This window comes from Argiope bruennichi, chromosome 5, assembly GCF_947563725.1.
Source record: "Argiope bruennichi chromosome 5, qqArgBrue1.1, whole genome shotgun sequence".
NCBI lineage: Eukaryota > Metazoa > Arthropoda > Arachnida > Araneae > Araneidae > Argiope > Argiope bruennichi.
In genome coordinates, this window is record NC_079155.1 from 104,268,528 (window position 1) to 104,289,308 (window position 20,781).

The 20,781-nt window shown below is 24.4% G+C and overlaps 1 protein-coding gene across 1 annotated transcript; it reads left to right on the top strand.

The window, feature by feature from the left end:
• The first annotated feature begins 91 nt into the window (after nucleotides 1–91).
• Nucleotides 92–20,219, top strand: LOC129968758 (ATP-dependent 6-phosphofructokinase-like). Its single transcript, XM_056082983.1, has 19 exons — nucleotides 92–466; nucleotides 1,405–1,556; nucleotides 3,381–3,570; nucleotides 4,172–4,337; nucleotides 5,380–5,424; nucleotides 5,530–5,638; nucleotides 7,327–7,422; nucleotides 7,540–7,632; nucleotides 8,100–8,225; nucleotides 8,339–8,403; nucleotides 9,288–9,375; nucleotides 9,688–9,834; nucleotides 10,531–10,601; nucleotides 11,274–11,361; nucleotides 12,065–12,217; nucleotides 13,453–13,679; nucleotides 15,562–15,673; nucleotides 15,947–16,155; nucleotides 17,516–20,219. Exons 1-19 carry the CDS (start codon nucleotides 292–294, stop codon nucleotides 17,637–17,639), a joined length of 2,436 nt encoding a protein of 811 aa, XP_055938958.1. The 5' UTR covers nucleotides 92–291; the 3' UTR covers nucleotides 17,640–20,219.
• The last annotated feature ends 562 nt before the right edge of the window (nucleotides 20,220–20,781 follow it).

Genomic DNA, 20,781 nt, shown 5'->3' on the forward strand with positions numbered 1-20,781 from the left:
ATCAACCGAAATCTTTTAGATTTACTTTTTTGTTTCGTTTTTAACTTCACTGTTAACTGCAAAATAATGACATCCAAGGTCGATCGGGGCGAATGCTGTCTGCTAAATCTCTTCAAATTCCTTCATCTCTTGCACTCCTTCTCTCATCGGCACTAATCTAACGTGCCGATATAGTTTCATTTTTCATAGTGGAAAACCAATGATTTTTCAGTTTTATGTTTGCATGTTTAACTATTTTATATAAGGCATAATTTTTTTCGTATTTGTTAATTAAATTTGAAACAAGACAAAATGACAGATCGCTACTCAAGAGCGGACACCGGTGCTATGCTATCTCCAGATCCAGATGAAACTAAAATCAAACCTTTTGGTCAAAGCAGAGAGGGAAAGGCTGCTCCAAGAGGCTCTTTTAGTGACAAAAGAAATAGAGCTATCGGAGTTTTTACGAGTGGCGGTGATTCACAAGGTAAAAAGGAGCGTGTGAGATTTTCATCTTCCACATAATTATATAATTTTCAAAAAGTTTGCTCGTTGCATATATATATGTATACATGATTTTCTGTTAATTGAAAGAAAATTATTATTTAATTGAAATTTTCTTTTGTATTCTGAATTATAATTGAATGATGCAATATCATATGTAAATGAAACTAGACAAATTTCATTCTGCTTGTTCTTCCCTTGTTGAGATGTTCTTTGTTACCATTTCTTACTTCTGAACGCAAATTTCACTTTTAAATTAATAGCTAAAATTTAGAACAAATTGTGATTTAATCTGTAAGAATAATTAATGGATATGAAGGTGAATTGTATTAATTGTAAAACAAAACTAGATTATATTTAAAAAGATTGACATGCATAAATTTCTGATCTGTAATTGTGTTAATATAAAATGGGAAGAAAAACAGCTGTGTACACCAAAAATTTGTTAAAAATATATAGAATGAAAATAGTGTTTAAACTTCAGAAAGTTTTCAGAATGAAAAAAATAATAATCAAGATCTTAATTTACTGCTATAAAATAGGAATGATAACCCTAACTTTAAAAAAAAAGTCCAATATCTCAATCAATTTTTTTAAAATATTTTTAACATTAGGTTACATGATAAATTTAATTTAGAAGTTTCATCTGCAATTATGCAGCGTCAAAAAGGTATCCATTCCAAGAATATTGTTAATATCATTGATTATATGCATTCTTATTTATTTGTATATTTTTGAAGTACTAGATTATGAGTTATTTTTAGTTTAATTTTTATAGCTATTTTTATAAAGATTAAAAAAAAAAGACATATGATATATATATATATATATTTGAGCTTTCTTTTCTTTAATATATAGAAAAGAATTTGTGTTCTCTTCTGATTTTATAAAAATGTTTTAACAATGCATTTTTCTTTGCAGGTATGAATGCTGCCGTACGAGCTGTTGTAAGGATGGGAATGTATATGGGAGCTAAAGTATTTTTTATTAAAGAAGGATACCAAGGTATGGTTGATGGAGACAAATACATAGTTGAGGCAACCTGGGTCAGCGTTTCAGGCATCATACATAAGGTATACAGTTGTAGAAGTGGCTTGTCATTAATTTTCATCTTTAGCATCATCTATTGCATGTAGTGTTTGTTTCATATTATTTTTTTTTAATTTTTCAATAAATCTATTCTGTATTTATTTTATATATTATTAGATTTATTATAATGTTATTTAAATTATTTAAGATAAAGCTAAAATTCTAATTTTTTTTTTTATTATAACAAAATATTTATTTTTTAAAACTAGTTTATATTATTGTTATTGAGTTTTGTTATTTATGATATATTGTTAATAAAAACTTTTCATTGAAATTTAAAATTATTTTGAATAGAAAAGTTCTTGAACATGTTTAGTTAAACATCTTTTAAATATAAATATGCTGAAAAAAAGGAAACAAAATTACTTATTTTATTGTATAACATTACATAACAGAAGTTAAATCTGATTATTATTAAGTTAAAGTTTTTTTATTATTTACAAATGCTGTTAATATTTAAAGTGAAAATATTTATTTAAATTAACTATTCATGATTTGAATAGTTAATGTTGAGTTATATTTACATGGTACATTTTTAGCAACTAGATTTCAGTATTTGTTGATCTCTGATTGATGAAAGAATATTAATATTTAAAAAGAAACTTTTTTTTTTTACTTATTAGAGAAAAAACTCCTATTTATCTCTATAAAGTGATTTCTTTACTTATTGGATTTCAAAAGAAGGTTCATGCTATGTACGCTTTAAAATATATCATTATAAGCCTTTGAACCTTTTTAATTACAAAACTTGTTTTGGGTTTATGTAATTACTAAGATGAGTGTCCTGATTTTGGGTAATTGCCCTACTTTATCTTTGTAATAAATTAATGCATTTAAGAGCAAGCCTCTTATCAATTTTACTTCTTTTTTCTGTTTCTTCTTGGAAGTCAGCCATCATTCTCTTGTATCGTATATAAATTGTTTACTTTATTTGAAGTAGGTTTGTTTACTTATGAAACAAAAAATTTACTTATGGAATTTTGTATATGGCATCTTCCTTCCACAAATGAATAATTCCTTTGAAATTTTGTCCATCTGTACATGTTTTTTCAATTTTTTTTTAAACTTTTGATATATATATAAATTCCTTTTCCTGTAGCTTATTTTGAAATTTGTAAATGCAATATGCTTATTTATTCTAATTCTCATTTTATTGGATGTTGGTAACTTCTAAACATTTTTTTTTTTTGTTACTGTTAATAAGAATAGGTATCCTTGATATTAGGAGAAAAAAAATTACTAAATTATATGTTAGAGTTAATATCCATGGCTTCTAAACTTTTCATAATGTTAAAATTCAAATATTTGTAGTAATATTTTATTTCGTACTGTACATTTACAAATCTTAAATTATTCTCATAATTTATAAATATTAATCAACAATAGATTAAATTTTATGTGATTTGAAAGCTTTATCAGCCAAGTAGTGATTAAAATATTTGCAAAAAAAAAAAAAAAAAACCATAAGAAAATTGATATTGATTGAGGCATTGAAATGAAAGCAATTCTGTGAAAATTGGAGTATGTTTCAGATCATTTTATGATAATACAATCTATTCCAAACTTTTATATATATATATTTAAATTTAGCTTATCTTGGCCATTATAGTTGTAACTATAGAAATTATAATCTCAGGAAATAAGACTTTGTTTCATATAATTTATTTATAATAATAATAATTTTATAATTTATTTATATAATACAAATGAGAAATAAGGTTTTTTATTTCTTTACTTCTAGCAAACAGCACCAAACTATATTATAAAACCAAATAGAATTCATTATCATTTCTTTATATTTGTTTCAGGGTGGTACTGTTATTGGAAGTGCCAGATGTAAAGAATTCACAACTCGAGCTGGTAGACTAAAAGCAGCAGCTAACTTAGTAAGGCATAATATCACAGATTTAGTTGTTATTGGTGGTGATGGTAGTTTAACAGGTGCTAACATATTTCGACAAGAATGGTCATCTTTACTAGATGAGCTGGTTGAAACAGGTAAATTTTTTTTTCAAATTAAATATAGTCACAGTACACAAAATTCTTTTTAAATTCAAATAATATGTAATTTATTATATGAATTAATATATGGTTTTTACTTCCTAAAGGAATTTGATATTTATTATATAGAACATTTGATTAGTTTTCTTTTTTGAAATAAAAATATTACTCCCATGTAACATTACCATTAATTTAGAATTGGTGGTTTCAATTGAAAAACAAAACTTTTGATTTAAAGAAAAAGGACCTTTATTGTGTAGTAATTTTCTCCTTTAAGATGTATTATAATAATCGTAGATAGGCTTCTCAGTTTAGATGGATTCAATATTTAGTTCCCATTATAGATTTGGTGCACATTAAATTTCACTTTTGTGTCTGATTTCCTGATGTTTGTGTGGTACAGGAATTTGGAAAGTAGGATAATAGCTAAAATATTGTCTCGTCATATCACCATTGAGTCACTGTTCCACATGAGATCTGTTCCAAATAAACTCTTGTGCAGTTTTAAATTGAGATGTTAACCTTATTAAACTAAGCTAACTAATAAGCTAATAACTAATTACAAAATTTGTGTTAACAATCAATTTATCATTTATAGGAGTTATAACTGCTGAAAAACGTTCAGAATGTACACATCTGAATGTTGTTGGAATGGTTGGTTCAATTGATAATGATTTTTGTGGAACTGATATGACCATTGGAACTGATTCAGCTTTACATCGAATAATAGAATCCATTGATGCTATTGTTACCACAGCATCAAGGTAAGTAATAATTCATCTAAATGTAATTAGTTATTTGGATCAAATCTTTCGTGCTTTTTGAAAAAGACTTTTTTTATACAGCGATATTATAATTAGATTACTTATTATCAGAAAATAAGAATTTGTTAAATTGCTTTGTCTTGTTAATAGCAATAAGATTTTCTTAGTTTCACATTTGATTCTTGTTAAGTTCTTGATATATAAGTTGATCTTTCATGAATCAAAATCATCATTTCAGACTAATTTTGATTTTAATAAATTCTCAGATTTTACACAGCTATGCATGCAATACTGTTCATTTATAATATATTAAAGAAATAAGATTTCTAATTGCTTATATTTTATAGAAACTATAAAAATAACAGTCTATATATGTATACAAAGTAACTATTATTGTTTACATTTAAAAGTGTTTGAAATTGTTATGAAATAATATATTTTTACTTAAATCTAGGGGAGAAAAAGCTTCTACTCCTAAAAGAGTAATTGTTGTAAAGGGAGAAGGAGTATTCTTTATCTGCTTTTTTTTTTTTTTTCATTTCTTAAATACAGGGTTAGAGTTTTCATAAAATCTTTACTATTCAGAAATATTAAAAAGTACTTTTATTTTTGTAAAATTTTATTTTTTGTTGAATTTTACAGTTTAAGTGCAATTGCTTCATATAAATGAATTTAGTTGTTTTTAATTTTTGTAATAAATACATTTCAAATGACATTTTGAGGTAACATGAAAATAAAGTTTTTTTTAATTGCTTTCAAATGCCATTTTTTTTCTTCTTTTTAGTATGTTGATATTTTTGACTAAATGTGTGTAATGTTTGACTTTATTTTTGTTAAGCTTCTGTTATTACAATCTTTTTATATTCAGTATTATATTTGCAGTACTATTTTAATTGTAAGTTATGCTATTTCCTACGTCCACATAAAATTTAAAAAAAAGTTACTTTCTTTTCACCATGCTATAGCAGATATCTTTAAAATTATATCCTTATATTTATATTTTAATACTATGTTTAATTTTGTAATTTAATTATTTTTTCAGCCATCAACGAACTTTCATATTAGAAGTTATGGGCCGTCATTGTGGGTGAGTATTAATTTCATGATTTTGATTTCATATTCATTACTAATATATTTTAAAAATTCTTATCTTTGGAAAAACTTTTCATAATTGATTTTATATCTTTTAAAGCTATTTAGCCCTTGTAGGTGCATTAGCCAGTGAAGCTGATTTTGTTTTCATACCTGAATGGCCACCAGAAAGAGCTTGGCCAGAAACTCTTTGTAAGAAGTTATTGCAGGTTGGTCAAAATTTACTAAACTTCTCCAAAAAATTTTTTTTTTAAATAATTTGTAAGGTCTCTTAATAACAAAGCTTATGAATATTTTGCAAAAGTAAAATATTTTTGTTAGAAAATACTGTTTTCGTTTAGTTTAAGAGCAACTGAAATAATATGGGAAAAATCATACTTAAATTATTTTCTCAGCATCTTTAACATTGAAAACCTTTGTACATGCTTTATTCTGTTGTCAACCTAACAGAAAAATAACATAAGACATCAGCATTTATGCTGTATTACAGCTATAGTTCTCATTCCTATTTATATTGTCAGACCCATTTTGAATTTCCATTTACTTCAAATATTTCATGCATTATTCACAAACACAAATACTTTCTAGCTAATTTTGAAAAAAATTTAGAAAAGTATTTATGATTGAGTGAAGTTGAATGGACTGTGATTAAGATGATATTATGTGCTGTACAAGTATTTTATGGATATTTATTATGAATCAGTTTATAAAATAATGAAGGATGAGATTAACAGATCTTGTTATTCAGGTAGAATTGAACTTTTCCTAAAAAGATCTTCCCTGTTAATTCAATGGGAAAGGATATTAGATAAAAGGATGAAATTGAATGGATTGAAACTGTGTTGATTTGGATATGTGATAGGGATTTTATTATTCCTTGATCAAGTAATATGAAGAGTGTCCTAAAGAACAGATCAAAATGGAATAAACTCATTGAGATAGGATCCCTTCATTACTGATGATAACGATAGCTGCCAGTGTTGAACTAATGAAAGAGTATTAAACATAATTAATTTAATCATTTTCACCTAATATATATTATGTCAATTTATCTGTCAAATCTACAATGTATTAAATTATAATGATAGCTTTTATCTCATTTGATATAAAAACATTTTTCATTAGTTTTAATCATAATGGCTTTAAGGTGGACAGTATTTATTTAATTTAATTCATTATTACTGATATCTAGCATTATTGGAATAAAACTTTTTTCAAATATTTTATTCTAGTATGCTTACAATTTTTAGTTAATCGGCCAATTTCAATTATATTGTGCCAGTGTAAGAAAAGAAATAAATATTAAATTGAGTGTCATAAAATTTTCATTATAGTCTTGTTATTCAAAATATTCCGTATTTATAATGTAGCAAACATTTAAAATATAGCTAGGCTATGTATGTAAACTGCTTTGTATAAACATCATATTCAAAAGAGTAAAAATGTATTTATTTTTAGCTTTCAATAGAATGCTAATAAATTTATAAATAAATGCATTTTTTAAAAAATATATGTATAACATTTAATGCAAAACACTTTTATTTAAAATATTATAGTATACAAATTCTCTTTGTATCTTCTAATTTTATTTTTAATTTAAAAGAATTTTGTAATCATGTGTTTATAGAATGAAATTAATTTTATAAGATTGATATAAAGTATAATGAAAATAAAGTGGGAATGAATATTGAGGCTATAAATAAAGAAATATTTTATTACTGTGGACATTATTTATGTTGTGCATGCTATCTTTCGTAAAGAAGAACAGAAAAACATTTTGACTTATTTACAGTTTATTTTTAAAATTTTTTAAAAGGTTTTACTATTATATCAAAATATTATGAAAAATTTATTTATTTTCTGAAATATAGTTTTGATAATTATTTTTTATTTGTAGGAACGTGCAAATGGTCAAAGATTGAATATCATCTTGGTGGCAGAAGGAGCCCAAGATATAGATGGGAATCCTATTTCAGCTGAGCAAGTGAAAAAAGTAATTTATTAAAAATAATATTTGGATATATTTTGGAATATTTGGATATATTTATATGCTAATTAATTTAAATGAAAAATTTATTTTAATTAATATTACATGTAATATATTATATAGATTATTGAAGACCGTTTACAACAAGACACACGAATCACAGTTCTTGGTCATGTACAAAGAGGAGGAAGTCCTTCTGCATTTGATCGCATTTTGGTAATTCCCCCTTTTGTTTTATTAAAATATAATTAAATATTTATTTTTTGGATCCTTTAAAAATAATTCTTTTTAGAATATTTTATACTTGTTTAATTATTTTTGTACTATTTCTTTGTGAATAGATAATTAAAATTCCTTACTGTATTTACAATGATCAATGTAATTAATTGAACAAATTTATAATTTTCATTTTGCCATTCTTTTTATACAAGGTTTTTTTTATTTCTTAATAATGAGCAATTATAACCATGCCCTGATTACTCAAAAATATATGAATCATTTCAGAAAATATCATTACACTTTCACTTACACTTATTTTTCATGTATTTGTTTGTTTAAAGGGCATATTTGAATTCATATGTTACCATAAAAAAATTAAAATAAAAATTCTAAAGCTGTAAGATATGTTCATTAAAATCTCCTGTGATCAATTCAACGATTTTTAAAAATTGTGTTCATTTTAGGGTTGTCGTATGGGTGCTGAAGCTGTTCATGCACTTTTGGAAGCAACACCAGATTCAGAAGCTTGTGTTGTTTCATTAGATGGAAACCAAGCTGTCAGAGTGCCTCTTATGCAATGTGTTGAAAAGGTATATTTTGGGATTGTTTTGTTTTTGTTTATCTTTGGCAGGATATCAACTATTTCTTATCACGTTTAATTTTCTGAAACAGTAACACTTTTTACTTTTTTTTTAATACATAGACTAAAGCTGTTGGACTAGCAATGGGTAATAAATCATGGGAAGAAGCTGTGAAATTAAGAGGAAGGTAATATTATAATTTTGTTGTTTTTTTTTTTCTCCTTTCCATTTTTAATTTTTAACATTGATTTTAAATCATATTTATGTATGAAATAGACTTAAAATTTTTTTGTTTAATTCAGTTATGTTTATTTTTCAAAGTGTTTTTAATGAATTATTGCTGTATAAACAAACAACCAATTTTAATCAAAAGCTATGAGAAATGCTTAGATTTAAATGGAAGAAAATCTCATATATGTATTCCTTTGGATTTGTTTTATTTGCACTTATTATTCATATCAGCTCTTTTTATTAACTTCTGAATATTTATATCTTAAGAGATAGTGTTAGCTTGCTAAATTACATTTAAAAGGAGAGAGAATATTTCTTAACAATTTCGAAAAGAGGGTTAAAATTTTTATTTTCAGATATATCATATCACTATGACTACATTTCAATTTTATTAAGAGATAGACTAGAAATGTAAATAATTGTAAATTTAGAAAGAATTCCCAAAAGAGAACTTTGATGATTGATTGATAATTTCTTATTTTTGGAAAAGGGATAGATTCATCAGTATTACTGTTGTGAATTAGTTTAGCTTGCATGACCCATGCATACTATTGTATTTTTGTTTTATATAATGCAGACCCAACCTAACTTATTTAAGGTTTTTTGGATTGGTAATTTATTTATCATAACAAAGCACATTTTCATTCATTTTAAAAATGGAAAATGTTTAACCATTTAGAAACCATAAAATAAAAAGTACTTCTTCATAAAACTTTTCTTCCTGTAGGAGCTCATAGTATTTTTATGTGTGCCAAAAACATAATTGAATTAAAATGAATCATTTGATTTAAATTCTTTTTTTTTATTTACAATAATAAAACATTTCATCATTATTTATAGGAGCTTTGAACGAAATTTACAAACTTATAAGATGCTTACTAGACTAAGACCTCCAAGAGTTATATTTGATGAAATGGTGCATGGAAAAGTGAGTTTTTTAATACATTACATGTATTTCTAAAAATGTTTTTATATATGCATGAGTGTTTGTCTTAATTAAATTCAATATATATTAAAAAATTTTGAATGCATAGGAGAAATTTTGATAATAAATTTCTATAAATATTTTTTAATTGTGATCTAAGAAAGTTATTTTCTTTTATATTATTAAAATTCTTTTTTCTCTTATTGTGCTGCATTTTGAATTTGTAGAAGGTATGTATAATTTTAAAAATAAGATTATGGAATTAATTTTAGAAGAGTTTATTATAATTTCAAGATTTTTATTTTCAATTTATAGAAAGGTAATACTTTTGCTGTGATGCATGTTGGAGCTCCTTGTTGTGGAATGAATGCAGCTGTGAGATCATTTGTTAGAAACTGTTTATTTAGAGGAGATACAGTATATGGCATCCATGATGGTATTGATGGGCTGATAGAAGATAATGTATGTATAGTTTTAATTCATTATTAAAAAAAAATATGCATTTGTATGAAAATTTGATTTAATTTTTTACTTAATAAATGTCTAGTGTGTAATGAGTAATTAATTCATTAATTCATTTTCATTATGTCTAAAATACTATTACATATAGAAAATATTGTTACATATAATTATGAAGAATTCCAAAAACATTTTACAGGCATGAAATTACTATATCTGTGCAATTTTTTTATTTTTTATTCTTGTTTATTTAATCTCTACTTTCTGATGCAATCTGAGTTGAAAAAACTCATTGATAGCCCTTAATGTATAATAAATAATATTGTATAAATAATATCGCATTTTCATTATTGATACAATAAATAAATTTATGTATTTGCCTTCATTAGTTTTGTATTATATATATATATAGTAACTGTCCAAAAGTTGATATTATCTCTCCCTGAATGAGACTTCACAATTGAAGTAGGTGCTGAATAAATGTAATTTAATCTTCATTAATAAAGATTTAATCATTGAAATTCCAATGGCCATTTAATTGTTTTCAAATTTGTCGTTTTAAAAATAATTTTCAAGCTATTGTCAGGAATGTTATGAAAGCAATATGTATGAATTAGTGATAATTTTCTTGTGTATTTATTTCTTAATACAATTGACTCTAACCATTTTTTAATATTTTTAAAAATTTATTTTTTATAGATTCAAGATATGAAGTGGTCAGATGTAACTGGGTGGGTTGGACAAGGAGGTGCATTTTTAGGGACTAAAAGGTAATTATATATTTGCTATTTATTATTTATGTAAAGGATCAATATTTTGATTTAATCTAGATTAATGTGCCAAAAATTTAAAATCTGAAAACTATTCCTGTTTTTTTTATTCACCTGTTGCATAATTAATTTTACAATTTCATTTTAAAATTCTGAATATACAACAAAACAAAAATACATAGCAGGAACATGTAGAATTTGTATGTCATATTATTTCTCTTTAATACTTTTTAATCAGAGGAATTACAATATAAACCAGATTAAAATGTAAATGACAGGAAACTATGTACAGTAATTAATATTTAAACTTAATCTGAGCGAATCACTAAAAAGTGTTGTAAAATATTTAAAAAATTGGAATGTAAATGTAAGGCAACACTGAGTTTTGTATAATAAATGTGCAATAGTATGTTTAAGAAATCATCATTTAATGATTAGAAACATCATTATCATTAAAAGTCAAAATTAATAACCTTGCACACTATGATATTTATTTAGCATTGTGCATCTTTAATTCCATTGGCACTTAATCTAAATAAAAGAAGTAAAAAATGATATGGTTTTTTTTTAAAATTTAGTATTTCTGATACCAATCCTCTATAATTTGTGAAGTAATGATATATTTAAAAAGAATTAACAAAATTAATGCAATTTTTATGTATTTATTTTCAGAACACTGCCTGGTCAATATATGGAGCAAGTTGTTGAGCAATTTAGGAAATACAAAATACAAGCTCTTTTAGTTATTGGCGGATTTGAGGTATGTTGTTTATTCATTTAGAATTAATTTTTGTTGAAATAAGACACATAAAAGGTGACTTTTACTACCTGAACTTTATAATAGTATGGATGTTTAAATATTAAGAAAATTTAGATTGAATTTATATGTAAATCTATTATTATATCAGTTTGTTAAAGTTATTGCAACATTCAATATGAAAGCTAATATACAGTGAAATCTTTTGTCACCTCTTGTTTAACTGAATATACTGAAAATAAACTTTTTAGAGAGTTAAACTTTTAAAAAATTGTTTAAGAAAATGAGCCAGACAGAAGTAGCACGATTAAACTGTTCTTTTCAGCTGTGCTCTTTGCTTTCATGCAAATTTTTAAAAATATCATTTGGGAGTGTACTTAAATGACTTCTAAAAATGTTTTAGTTTCTAAATGTACTTTAAAAAAAAATGTGATTATAACGACTTCCTTCTCAAGTGCACCATAAAATGTGTATATTCATAATCAATATTATTGATCTTTTATAAGTTGCTTTGATTATTGTGTTCATTTTAATGAAAAAAATATATAATTTCTTCACTGTTAATATCAAACATCTGACTTTCAATCTTTTGTCAAATTAGATAAAAAGTTATTTATGATTTTAAGTTTGGAAAAGTTCTCTTTATTAATATTTTTTTAATATTTGTAGCCACATATTTTATTTTCTTCATAAATATTTATTTTAGGCATTCCACTCAGTATTGCAGCTAGCTGAAGCCAGAAAAAAATATTCTGAATTACAAATTCCAATGTGTGTTGTACCAGCTACAATTAGTAACAATGTTCCTGGAACAGATTTTTCACTAGGAGCAGACACGGCAATCAATGAAATAACTGAAGTAATAACTCCTTTTTGACATTTGTTCCTCAATTAAATGATGCTGTAAACTTTAATTTTATCTATGTATCTCTCTCTCTACATCTATCTCAAAAAAGGTTTGAAATAGAATGAGATAATTATGAATTGGTAGCAAGAGAGTTGGTCCTTTTGTCATAATCATTTATGTTTAAAGATAAAAATTAAGAAAGCTGATAAAAAAAAGTTTCATTATTTTCTGAATAACTATTTTAAAATTATTTTTTTCTATTTATCATTTGCTTGTTGGGAATATCGATTATATTTGATTTCTGATAAATTTTTTAGAAAAGTTCATGTCCATAGTCCTACCAAATTGTTTGCCATTAAAACTGTATTACTTTAATTTTCTTATTTAAGTTGTACTTATTGTGCACATGAATTTTTCTAATGGAGATAGTCCCACAACATACCTCTACTATAAACATAAATATCCAGTACATCTTTATTCTAAATTTTGCAATATTGCAACCTCACTTTTTTTTATTCGTCTAGAAAGTTACAAAGATATTAAATAGAATCGTCCCTCTTTTGCTTTCATCAATGAAAAAAAAAATCACATGATTAAATATTTGATGAAACAAATGAAGGGGGGGGGGTCAATTATTAAAATTGAAACTGAATTTTGAAATAGCATTTATTTTGATTAAGTTTGTTATTTTAAAATGCTTTTTTTTGTATATTATATTTATGTATTACATTATTTCAATTGAGATTAAACTTTATCTTTTTAGATGTTAACAATGATTAAGCAAATTAAAGGCCATGTATAAAACAATTTTTGATAGAAAATTAACTAAGGTTAATTGTTAACAATGAAACGAACATATTTTTCTTAGTTATATTATTATAAGAATGTTCAGTATTCAGTAATAATATGATATACTATAAAATTAGATTAAACAAAACAATTTTATTATAAGTTTTTGAGATCTTGCAAATTTGTATATAAAAACTCCAACATCTTGGGTTGTTTAAAAAAATAAAGAATTAAAAAAACAGAAATGTCATTGGAAGTTGAATATTGACATTCATTATATAAAAGAGAAAAGAATGAAATTTCAGTATTGTGTTACATTTGATTTTTTTCATCAATTCTTTCTATTCAGATTCTTGAAGATTTCTTTCTGGTTTTGTCAAATGTTTTAAGGTTAGAAATTTCTTAGCTTTATTGATTAGATCAAATTTATTATCAAATTAAAAACTAATCTTTTTTAGATTTGTGATAGAATCCGCCAATCAGCCCAGGGCACAAAGCGGCGTGTTTTTGTTGTGGAAACTATGGGTGGCTATTGTGGCTATCTAGCAACTCTTGCAGGATTGGCAGGTGGCGCTGATGCTGCTTATATTTTTGAAGAACCTTTCTCATCCAAAGATTTGATGGGAGATGTGTTCCATATGCAGTCTAAAATGGCTGAAGGCGTGCAAAGAGGATTAGTTTTGAGGTACTAAAAATAAATTAATTAATTAAAATAAATAATGACATTTTATAATTTAAAGGAAAACTGGAAAGAACCAAGTTCATATATAATTATTTATTTTAAGATTTTGCATTTTATTGAAAAATTATATTTATTAATTTCTATTTTTTCTTTCTTAATTTTAAGGTTGTAAAATATAAAATGTGTGTAATGTAAACAAATTTTATTCACTGTTTCATTTTTTCTTGCAAATTTCAAAAATCTTTAAAATTCTTATTTCATTTTTATGGGAGGTCAGTTTTTGATTTTAAGAATTTTATGCAAATTAGTTTTAGAAAAGTTGCATTTGACTATATTTTTGCAAATTATTCAGAATATCTGCTTTTATTTATGTTTGTTGTATTTGATTTTAATTAGTAAGTTGTATTTTAATCATCTTTGGAGTAACATTCATTCTTCAGCATTTCACTGTTTTCTAGCAGTAGATTAGCCCACGCTGGAAAACAACTTTTACAGAGTTCGCATTTCTTTTCTTTCTTCCTTCCTTTTTTCTTTCTTTTCCTTTCTTTTTAGTTCAGAGAATGTTGTGATTCATATTAGTTTAGTAATTTTTCGAAACTGTTGGCTTTTTAACTAGGTGTGACTTAATAAAAATTATTTTGCTGCATAATCATAGTGCAGCTGTTTCTGCCTTGCTAAAAGGATAAAAATCCAAATATAGTATCTATATAAATAATGTCTCATCATTATAATTAGATGCTCTCATGTGAGGGCATTTTTAATATTCAAAAGACTAGGGCATATTTTTATGCTAAATTGTTTCATTTTTTATGAAAAAAAAAGCATTTAAAAAAATTTATTGAAAAGCACAAATAAAATTTTTATTCTTTGATGAAATAAATTGTTACAATTACAGCCTTTTTTTTACATTGGAGTTAAAAAATAATAATGATAAATTATTTAAATCTATTATAATGTTTTCAGATAGTTTTATGTTTTTCCGAGATATCTCCTGAAAATAATATTTTACATCATTTAAAAAATTTTCTTTTTAAAAGTATTAATTTAGTTACCATGACATCCTCTTTCAATTCTAATAATTTCAAAGAGGATTTTTGTATAGTTTTTAATTATAAATTTTAATTTTGCTCTGAAATTTGAATAGTGTCATTGTTTTATTAAGTATATTTATCCCTGTAATTTTCTTCCATTGTTGAAAATTAAAAGAGGTAGTTTATTATCTGAACGATTTGTATGAGGAATGGTAGAGTGAAATTACATTACCAAAAAACACTGCATGCAGTTTGAAATAGGTTATCCAGGTACTTAAGTTTTTAATTACTCCATGATAACATGGGACTTGACTCCATTAGGAAGGTTTGTGTGCGTAATAAACAGAAAAGACATGCAGCTATTAAAACACACACACACACACACACAAAAATTTAATATTTGTCACAATTTGTTGCTTAAAAATATTTTGTTTGGAGAATCATGAACATCAAGCATAAGAGATATAAAATTTTTCTAATATTTTTAACAAGCTACTTGATCACTGAAGGTGATTTGTAAGATGATATTAGTATAATAAATAAAGGTTATGTGTTAGTATTAATTGTTAAAAATAAATAAAACTTGATATAAAAATAAATAGTACTTTTTGTAAAATTTAGGGATATCTTGTCTTTCTGTTTTCTTATATGTTGTTGATTATTTTTATATATTGTAAATGTTGTAATTTTAGCTAATGTGTAATCAGGAATATTAAAGGAATAAATTTGAAATATTACGAGACATTTTAAACAAGCAAAAGAAAATTGTGCATTTTATTTCAAAATGGTATTGATTAGATTCATTTGTCTTGATTCCTTATATTATTAATCATAATATTATTTTTTATTTTTAGAAATGAAAAAGCAAATGACAATTACACCACTGATTTTATATATCGTCTGTATTCTGAAGAAGGAAAGGATATATTTTCAACAAGAATGAATGTTCTTGGGCACATGCAACAAGTAAATATCTATTGTTTTCTAAATTGCATTAAACAACTTAATTAAATGAAGTGTAAATATAGTCTTCAAAAATCTGAGTATAAACTTAGATATTTAATGAAGTCTACATTAAGTATTTACACATGACTATTTTCACAGAAATAATTTTTGCAATAAGTTGTTTAACTGTATGAAAAGCAATGCTACTGTGTGATTGATTTTGTTAAAATTTATTTAGAACTTTTTCAAATGAATTTATTGAAAGTACATTTTCTTATTTTCTTTAAATTCTAGGGTGGCAGTCCATCACCTTTTGATAGAAATTTTGGTACAAAAATGGCAGCTAAAGCTACTGATTGGCTTTTAACACAGTTAAAACAATATAAACAAGCTGATGGTAAAATTTGTTGTACATCTCCTGACACTGCAGTGTTAATGGGCTTAGTAAGACGACAGTATCTGTTTACTCCAGTACAGACTTTGAAGCAAGAAACTGACTTCAAGTATATTTTTTTTAGTGCTTAAATATCTACTTTATTTCATATACTAATATATATATATATATATATATATATATATATATATATATATATATATATATATATATATATATAATTAGAATATGAAAGTAATTTGGACTTTGAATTGAACCCAAAGCATTATCATTCTATATTGTTCTGATCTAGATGTGTGAATTTGCTTTAAAAGTTTTTTATAGTTTTCAAATTAAACTATATCATTATATTCAAAGCTTACTCCTCCTTTGAAACTGTTAGAAGAAATGCTTTATCTTTTTTTTTCACTTACAATGCCTATCTGGTCCAATAAAGTATGTATTAAAAATTTTAAAATAGATGAGATAGTGAGGAAAAAAAAAAAAAAAAAGGCAAGGAATGATAAACAAAAAGTTATAGAATTTTTTGTACTTTTTGTTAAATTTGAATCTATGTTTTTCTTATACGGATGGGTTTTTAATATCTTTTAATATTAATATTTAATATAATTTAATATTAAAAAATTTGAAAGGAATTATTTTTATAATTTCCACAATTTCTCTATTTTATTTGTTTTTGATTGAAGTATTGATTCTTAGATAAAGAAGTCTTGACTTACAATTAGAAAGAAGAAGCTTTAAATTTTTAAAAAGTTTAATGAGTTAAAACACTTAACTAATTCAAATAAAAAATATAAATAGTTATTATTTTAACAAAATATTGTGCAAATTTAGATTAATTTTTAAAAAAGGTATGCAATAAAAAGATTATCCCTGCATGAAATAATTACAAATTTCACAATACCTCCATGATTGCAATATATTAACTGTCACTGACAGCAATTTTTCTTTAAATTATTGTTTTTTAAACTTTTTTACATATGATCCTGTTTTTGTGTGGAGAAAATTTTTGTGACCTCAAATCTGATACATATTCAAGAAATTGAAATAATATTTATTTAACTGATTTTGCTTACTAATCTTAAAGAATAAGAAGGAAGGCAATTCTGTGAAAGTGACACTAATCACACTTGTTGATCACAACACATAAATCAAGAATTCTTGTTTAAACATATAGACAATTATCAAGTAATCTTGAAATATGAGTTTTTATTAAGAGTAATTCATTGCATATCATTTATTTTTACATTTTAACAATTTCAAGCAGCTGTTATTTCATCCCTGTTGAATATATATATATATAAAAGAAAATGTAAAAACTATTTCCATTGATAAACTGTCAGTTAAATCAGTTAAACTTCTGAAATTGTCTCTTATTATGTTGAATTTTTATTCAGTAAAATTTTTTTATTTTTCTTTGTGCAATAACTTGGAAGTTCTTGCTGATATTTTTTATCTTTCATTTATAGGCATAGGATACCCAAACATCAATGGTGGCTGAAGTTACGTCCACTTCTCCGTATCCTTGCAAAACACGATTCATCTTATGAAACAGAAAGTATAGCTACTTCTGCAGTCCCAGAAATGGATTAAATCTTGCACCAGCTTCTTTGTATGAATACATTAATACTTTTTTGATCTTATACAACAGGATTGAGGGTATGCAGCAAAACATCTTCTTTACCTGTATAAGAATTAATTACTATGTAAATAGGTATTACCTATGTGTTAGACATTGATCTTAGTGGATATTTAGCACTCAGCGTTTCGTGGAAGCTTTTAGAATTTTTTTAAATATGGATACAACAAACAGAAAACCATAATTTTTTAAAGCTTTTTTTTCTCTATTTATTTAGGTGAAAAGATTTTGTTAATTTTTTTTTTTTTTCATTTAGCAGAAAATTTTTATGTATAGTGCATGCAAAATTTATTTTATAATATTGTAGAATTTGTTTATGGTGCATTTTTTTCTGTTTTATATAAAAAATACTACTTTGATTTACTTTTTTTTCCTTTTACATATTTAATATGATTTGTTATGATATTTGTTTGTTGTGAGTGGATTATATTTAATTATTAAATGTGAGTATTTTGGTTGGATCAATATTAAAGTGTCCTTGATTAAAATTTTGGAAAGAGCTGATTTTTTTATTAACTGAAAATTATTACTTCGACCTAAAAAGAAGTCCAGTTATTTCATGATCATTGTTTTCTTTCAATTTTGAATGTCTTATTTAGGAATAAATTGTGTACATATAGCTTTTTTTACACATTCAATTAACTTATTTACTTAATAAGCTCTCCTTTTAGAAGCTAAAAAGCATTTTTCTTTATAATTTTTCATATTCATCTTTTCTTCTTTTTTTACATCACTTGGAGGCACAGTTTTATAAAAATAATGACATGTTTGATCTCTAGCGTTTGGAAACTTTTGGACTCACTCAAATAGGTTTCAAAGATTTATTAATCAGTAAAACATTTAAATGACTTATGTCTCATTATTTAATTTCCTTAAAATATTTTATGGAAATAATTTTTGAGAATCTTTAAAGAATTATTGGTAAATGCTTACTGTAAAAAAAAATTAATGAATTGCAATAAAAAATTTAATAAAATTTTTGAATATTTTTTTACTTAATACATAATGCTTTTTTCCATTAAGTTCTTGTGGTTTCTAATATTAATTAACATTATTTATTACAGTACTATATATATATATATATATATATATATATATCAGCTCTGAATACTTTTTGAAAAGTTTCCAGCGGTGTACAAATTAAATTAGTCACATTATATTTCACATGAGTTGCACAACATATAGGTATCATGCATTGTTGCCATTAACATTTGTTAGTCATTTTTAGTTATGCTGTTCTAGTGTAACTGTTTGTTTTAGTACAAAGTTTAATATTAATTTAATTATAATCACTGCCATTTTTAGAAATCTAAAATGAAGAGTAATAATGCGTCCATTTTTTTTATTAGCATCTTTTTTTATATTTATTTTCTGATTTATTTAAGAATTACAGAGTAGTTTCTTAATTATGACTAGTATATTTTGTAAATTACTCATAAAATACTGAAGTGCTTTTAATGTAAGTTAGCCATGTGCCTCTTTATCATTCATTCTTAAATGTGAAATCTCCAGCTGGGAAAACAAGGGTCATGAAATTTGTAGACTTCTGACAGTTAACAGAGCAATGTTCTCATGTTTGAAAACAGATTAAGTGGTGGGGAGAATTCTATTATTTATGAATCAAGCAACTAATATTTCCCAATGGAATTTTCTGCTATATTTCTGTGGAAAATAACAGAATATATGTCCGCTATATTTCAAGCATTTTTTTTTTTTCAATACCAGAGTTATTTATATCTGTATATTTTTTTTAATATTTGTAAACGTAGAAAATGCCATGCTTTTTATTATCTAAATCACTAATTGTAGAATTTTGTTATTGCTTTTTTCTAGTTTTGTTTATCTTGAGGCTTAGAATCATTGTTACTGTTATGATTTTCCTCCCTACATTTCAAAGCTTTTCATTGATTTATTTTTAATATACATTCCTTTTTCTTTCTTTTTATTTGATTCCTTTCTTTTCACAAGATATTTCGTTCCATATTAACATTAAAAATTATGAGATATATACAACTACAATTAAAAATTATTATAATTTGTTATTAAAAGTTATTAAAATTATTAAATTATTAAAAAATATTGTATTTTTGAATATTACTATATAAAATTATTATTTATGTAAATGTTGCACATTTCAATTTAACTACATGTTACATTTCATATTTTAATATGTATTTAATTGGAATTAGATATAAAATTTGATTACATTACTTGTTGAGTGTTTGTGCTCTAAAACTATCTATTGTGAACTGTACATATTCCAGTTTTCTTATTCAAATTGTCTTTAAAATGAATATTTCTCCTAGTCGATGTTTCTGTGATGTTTTTAGTCTTCAAAGTATTCAATTAGCTGGATTAAAATCATCATAAATTTTGTTGATTGTTGTATTTATTCCCGAGGCTAAAAAATTGTGATCTGATTGAAAAATATGTTCATTTAATCAAATAAAGGTATTTTTCTTGTTTGTAAATTGATTCAATAATACTGCAGAAATGGTAATGCAGAGATAAATTTTTTAATGATATACATATATATATATATATATATATATATATATCAGTATTTCTTAGTATGTTTTAATTTCTCTGCTTGTTTTGTTGTCTACTACTGTTAGCTGTTTAAAAGTCTGCTTGATATGAATTTTTGACATAAAATGTTTATTGTGGGATGTTAACAAAATATTTAAAAGACTTTTACTAAATTATTATATTTATGAATAGATCTTGATTGTGCCTTTCTACTTACAGGAAATATTGATTTATATGATACAAATTTTATGAAATTTGTTCATCCTGGGCATCATTTTTTTTTCTATTTTAATTGCTTAGAGTGTTTTTTTAAAATTTTTGTAGTAATTCCGAATGAGTATTATTTTTCTAGACAGTTAATTTATACAGTACTCTGAGCTGACATAAAAGATTAACATCTTATTTGATTTTTTGCTAATCCAAAAATTATTCAACTTTTCAAGTATGCAGGGTAATTATTACAAAATAATTCTTTTATAACGTTTTTATTTTTAGGGTGTATATTATTTCTTGACTAATATTTATGAAGTTTCTCAGAGCAGACTTATCAAGCATTTTAAAATCCAT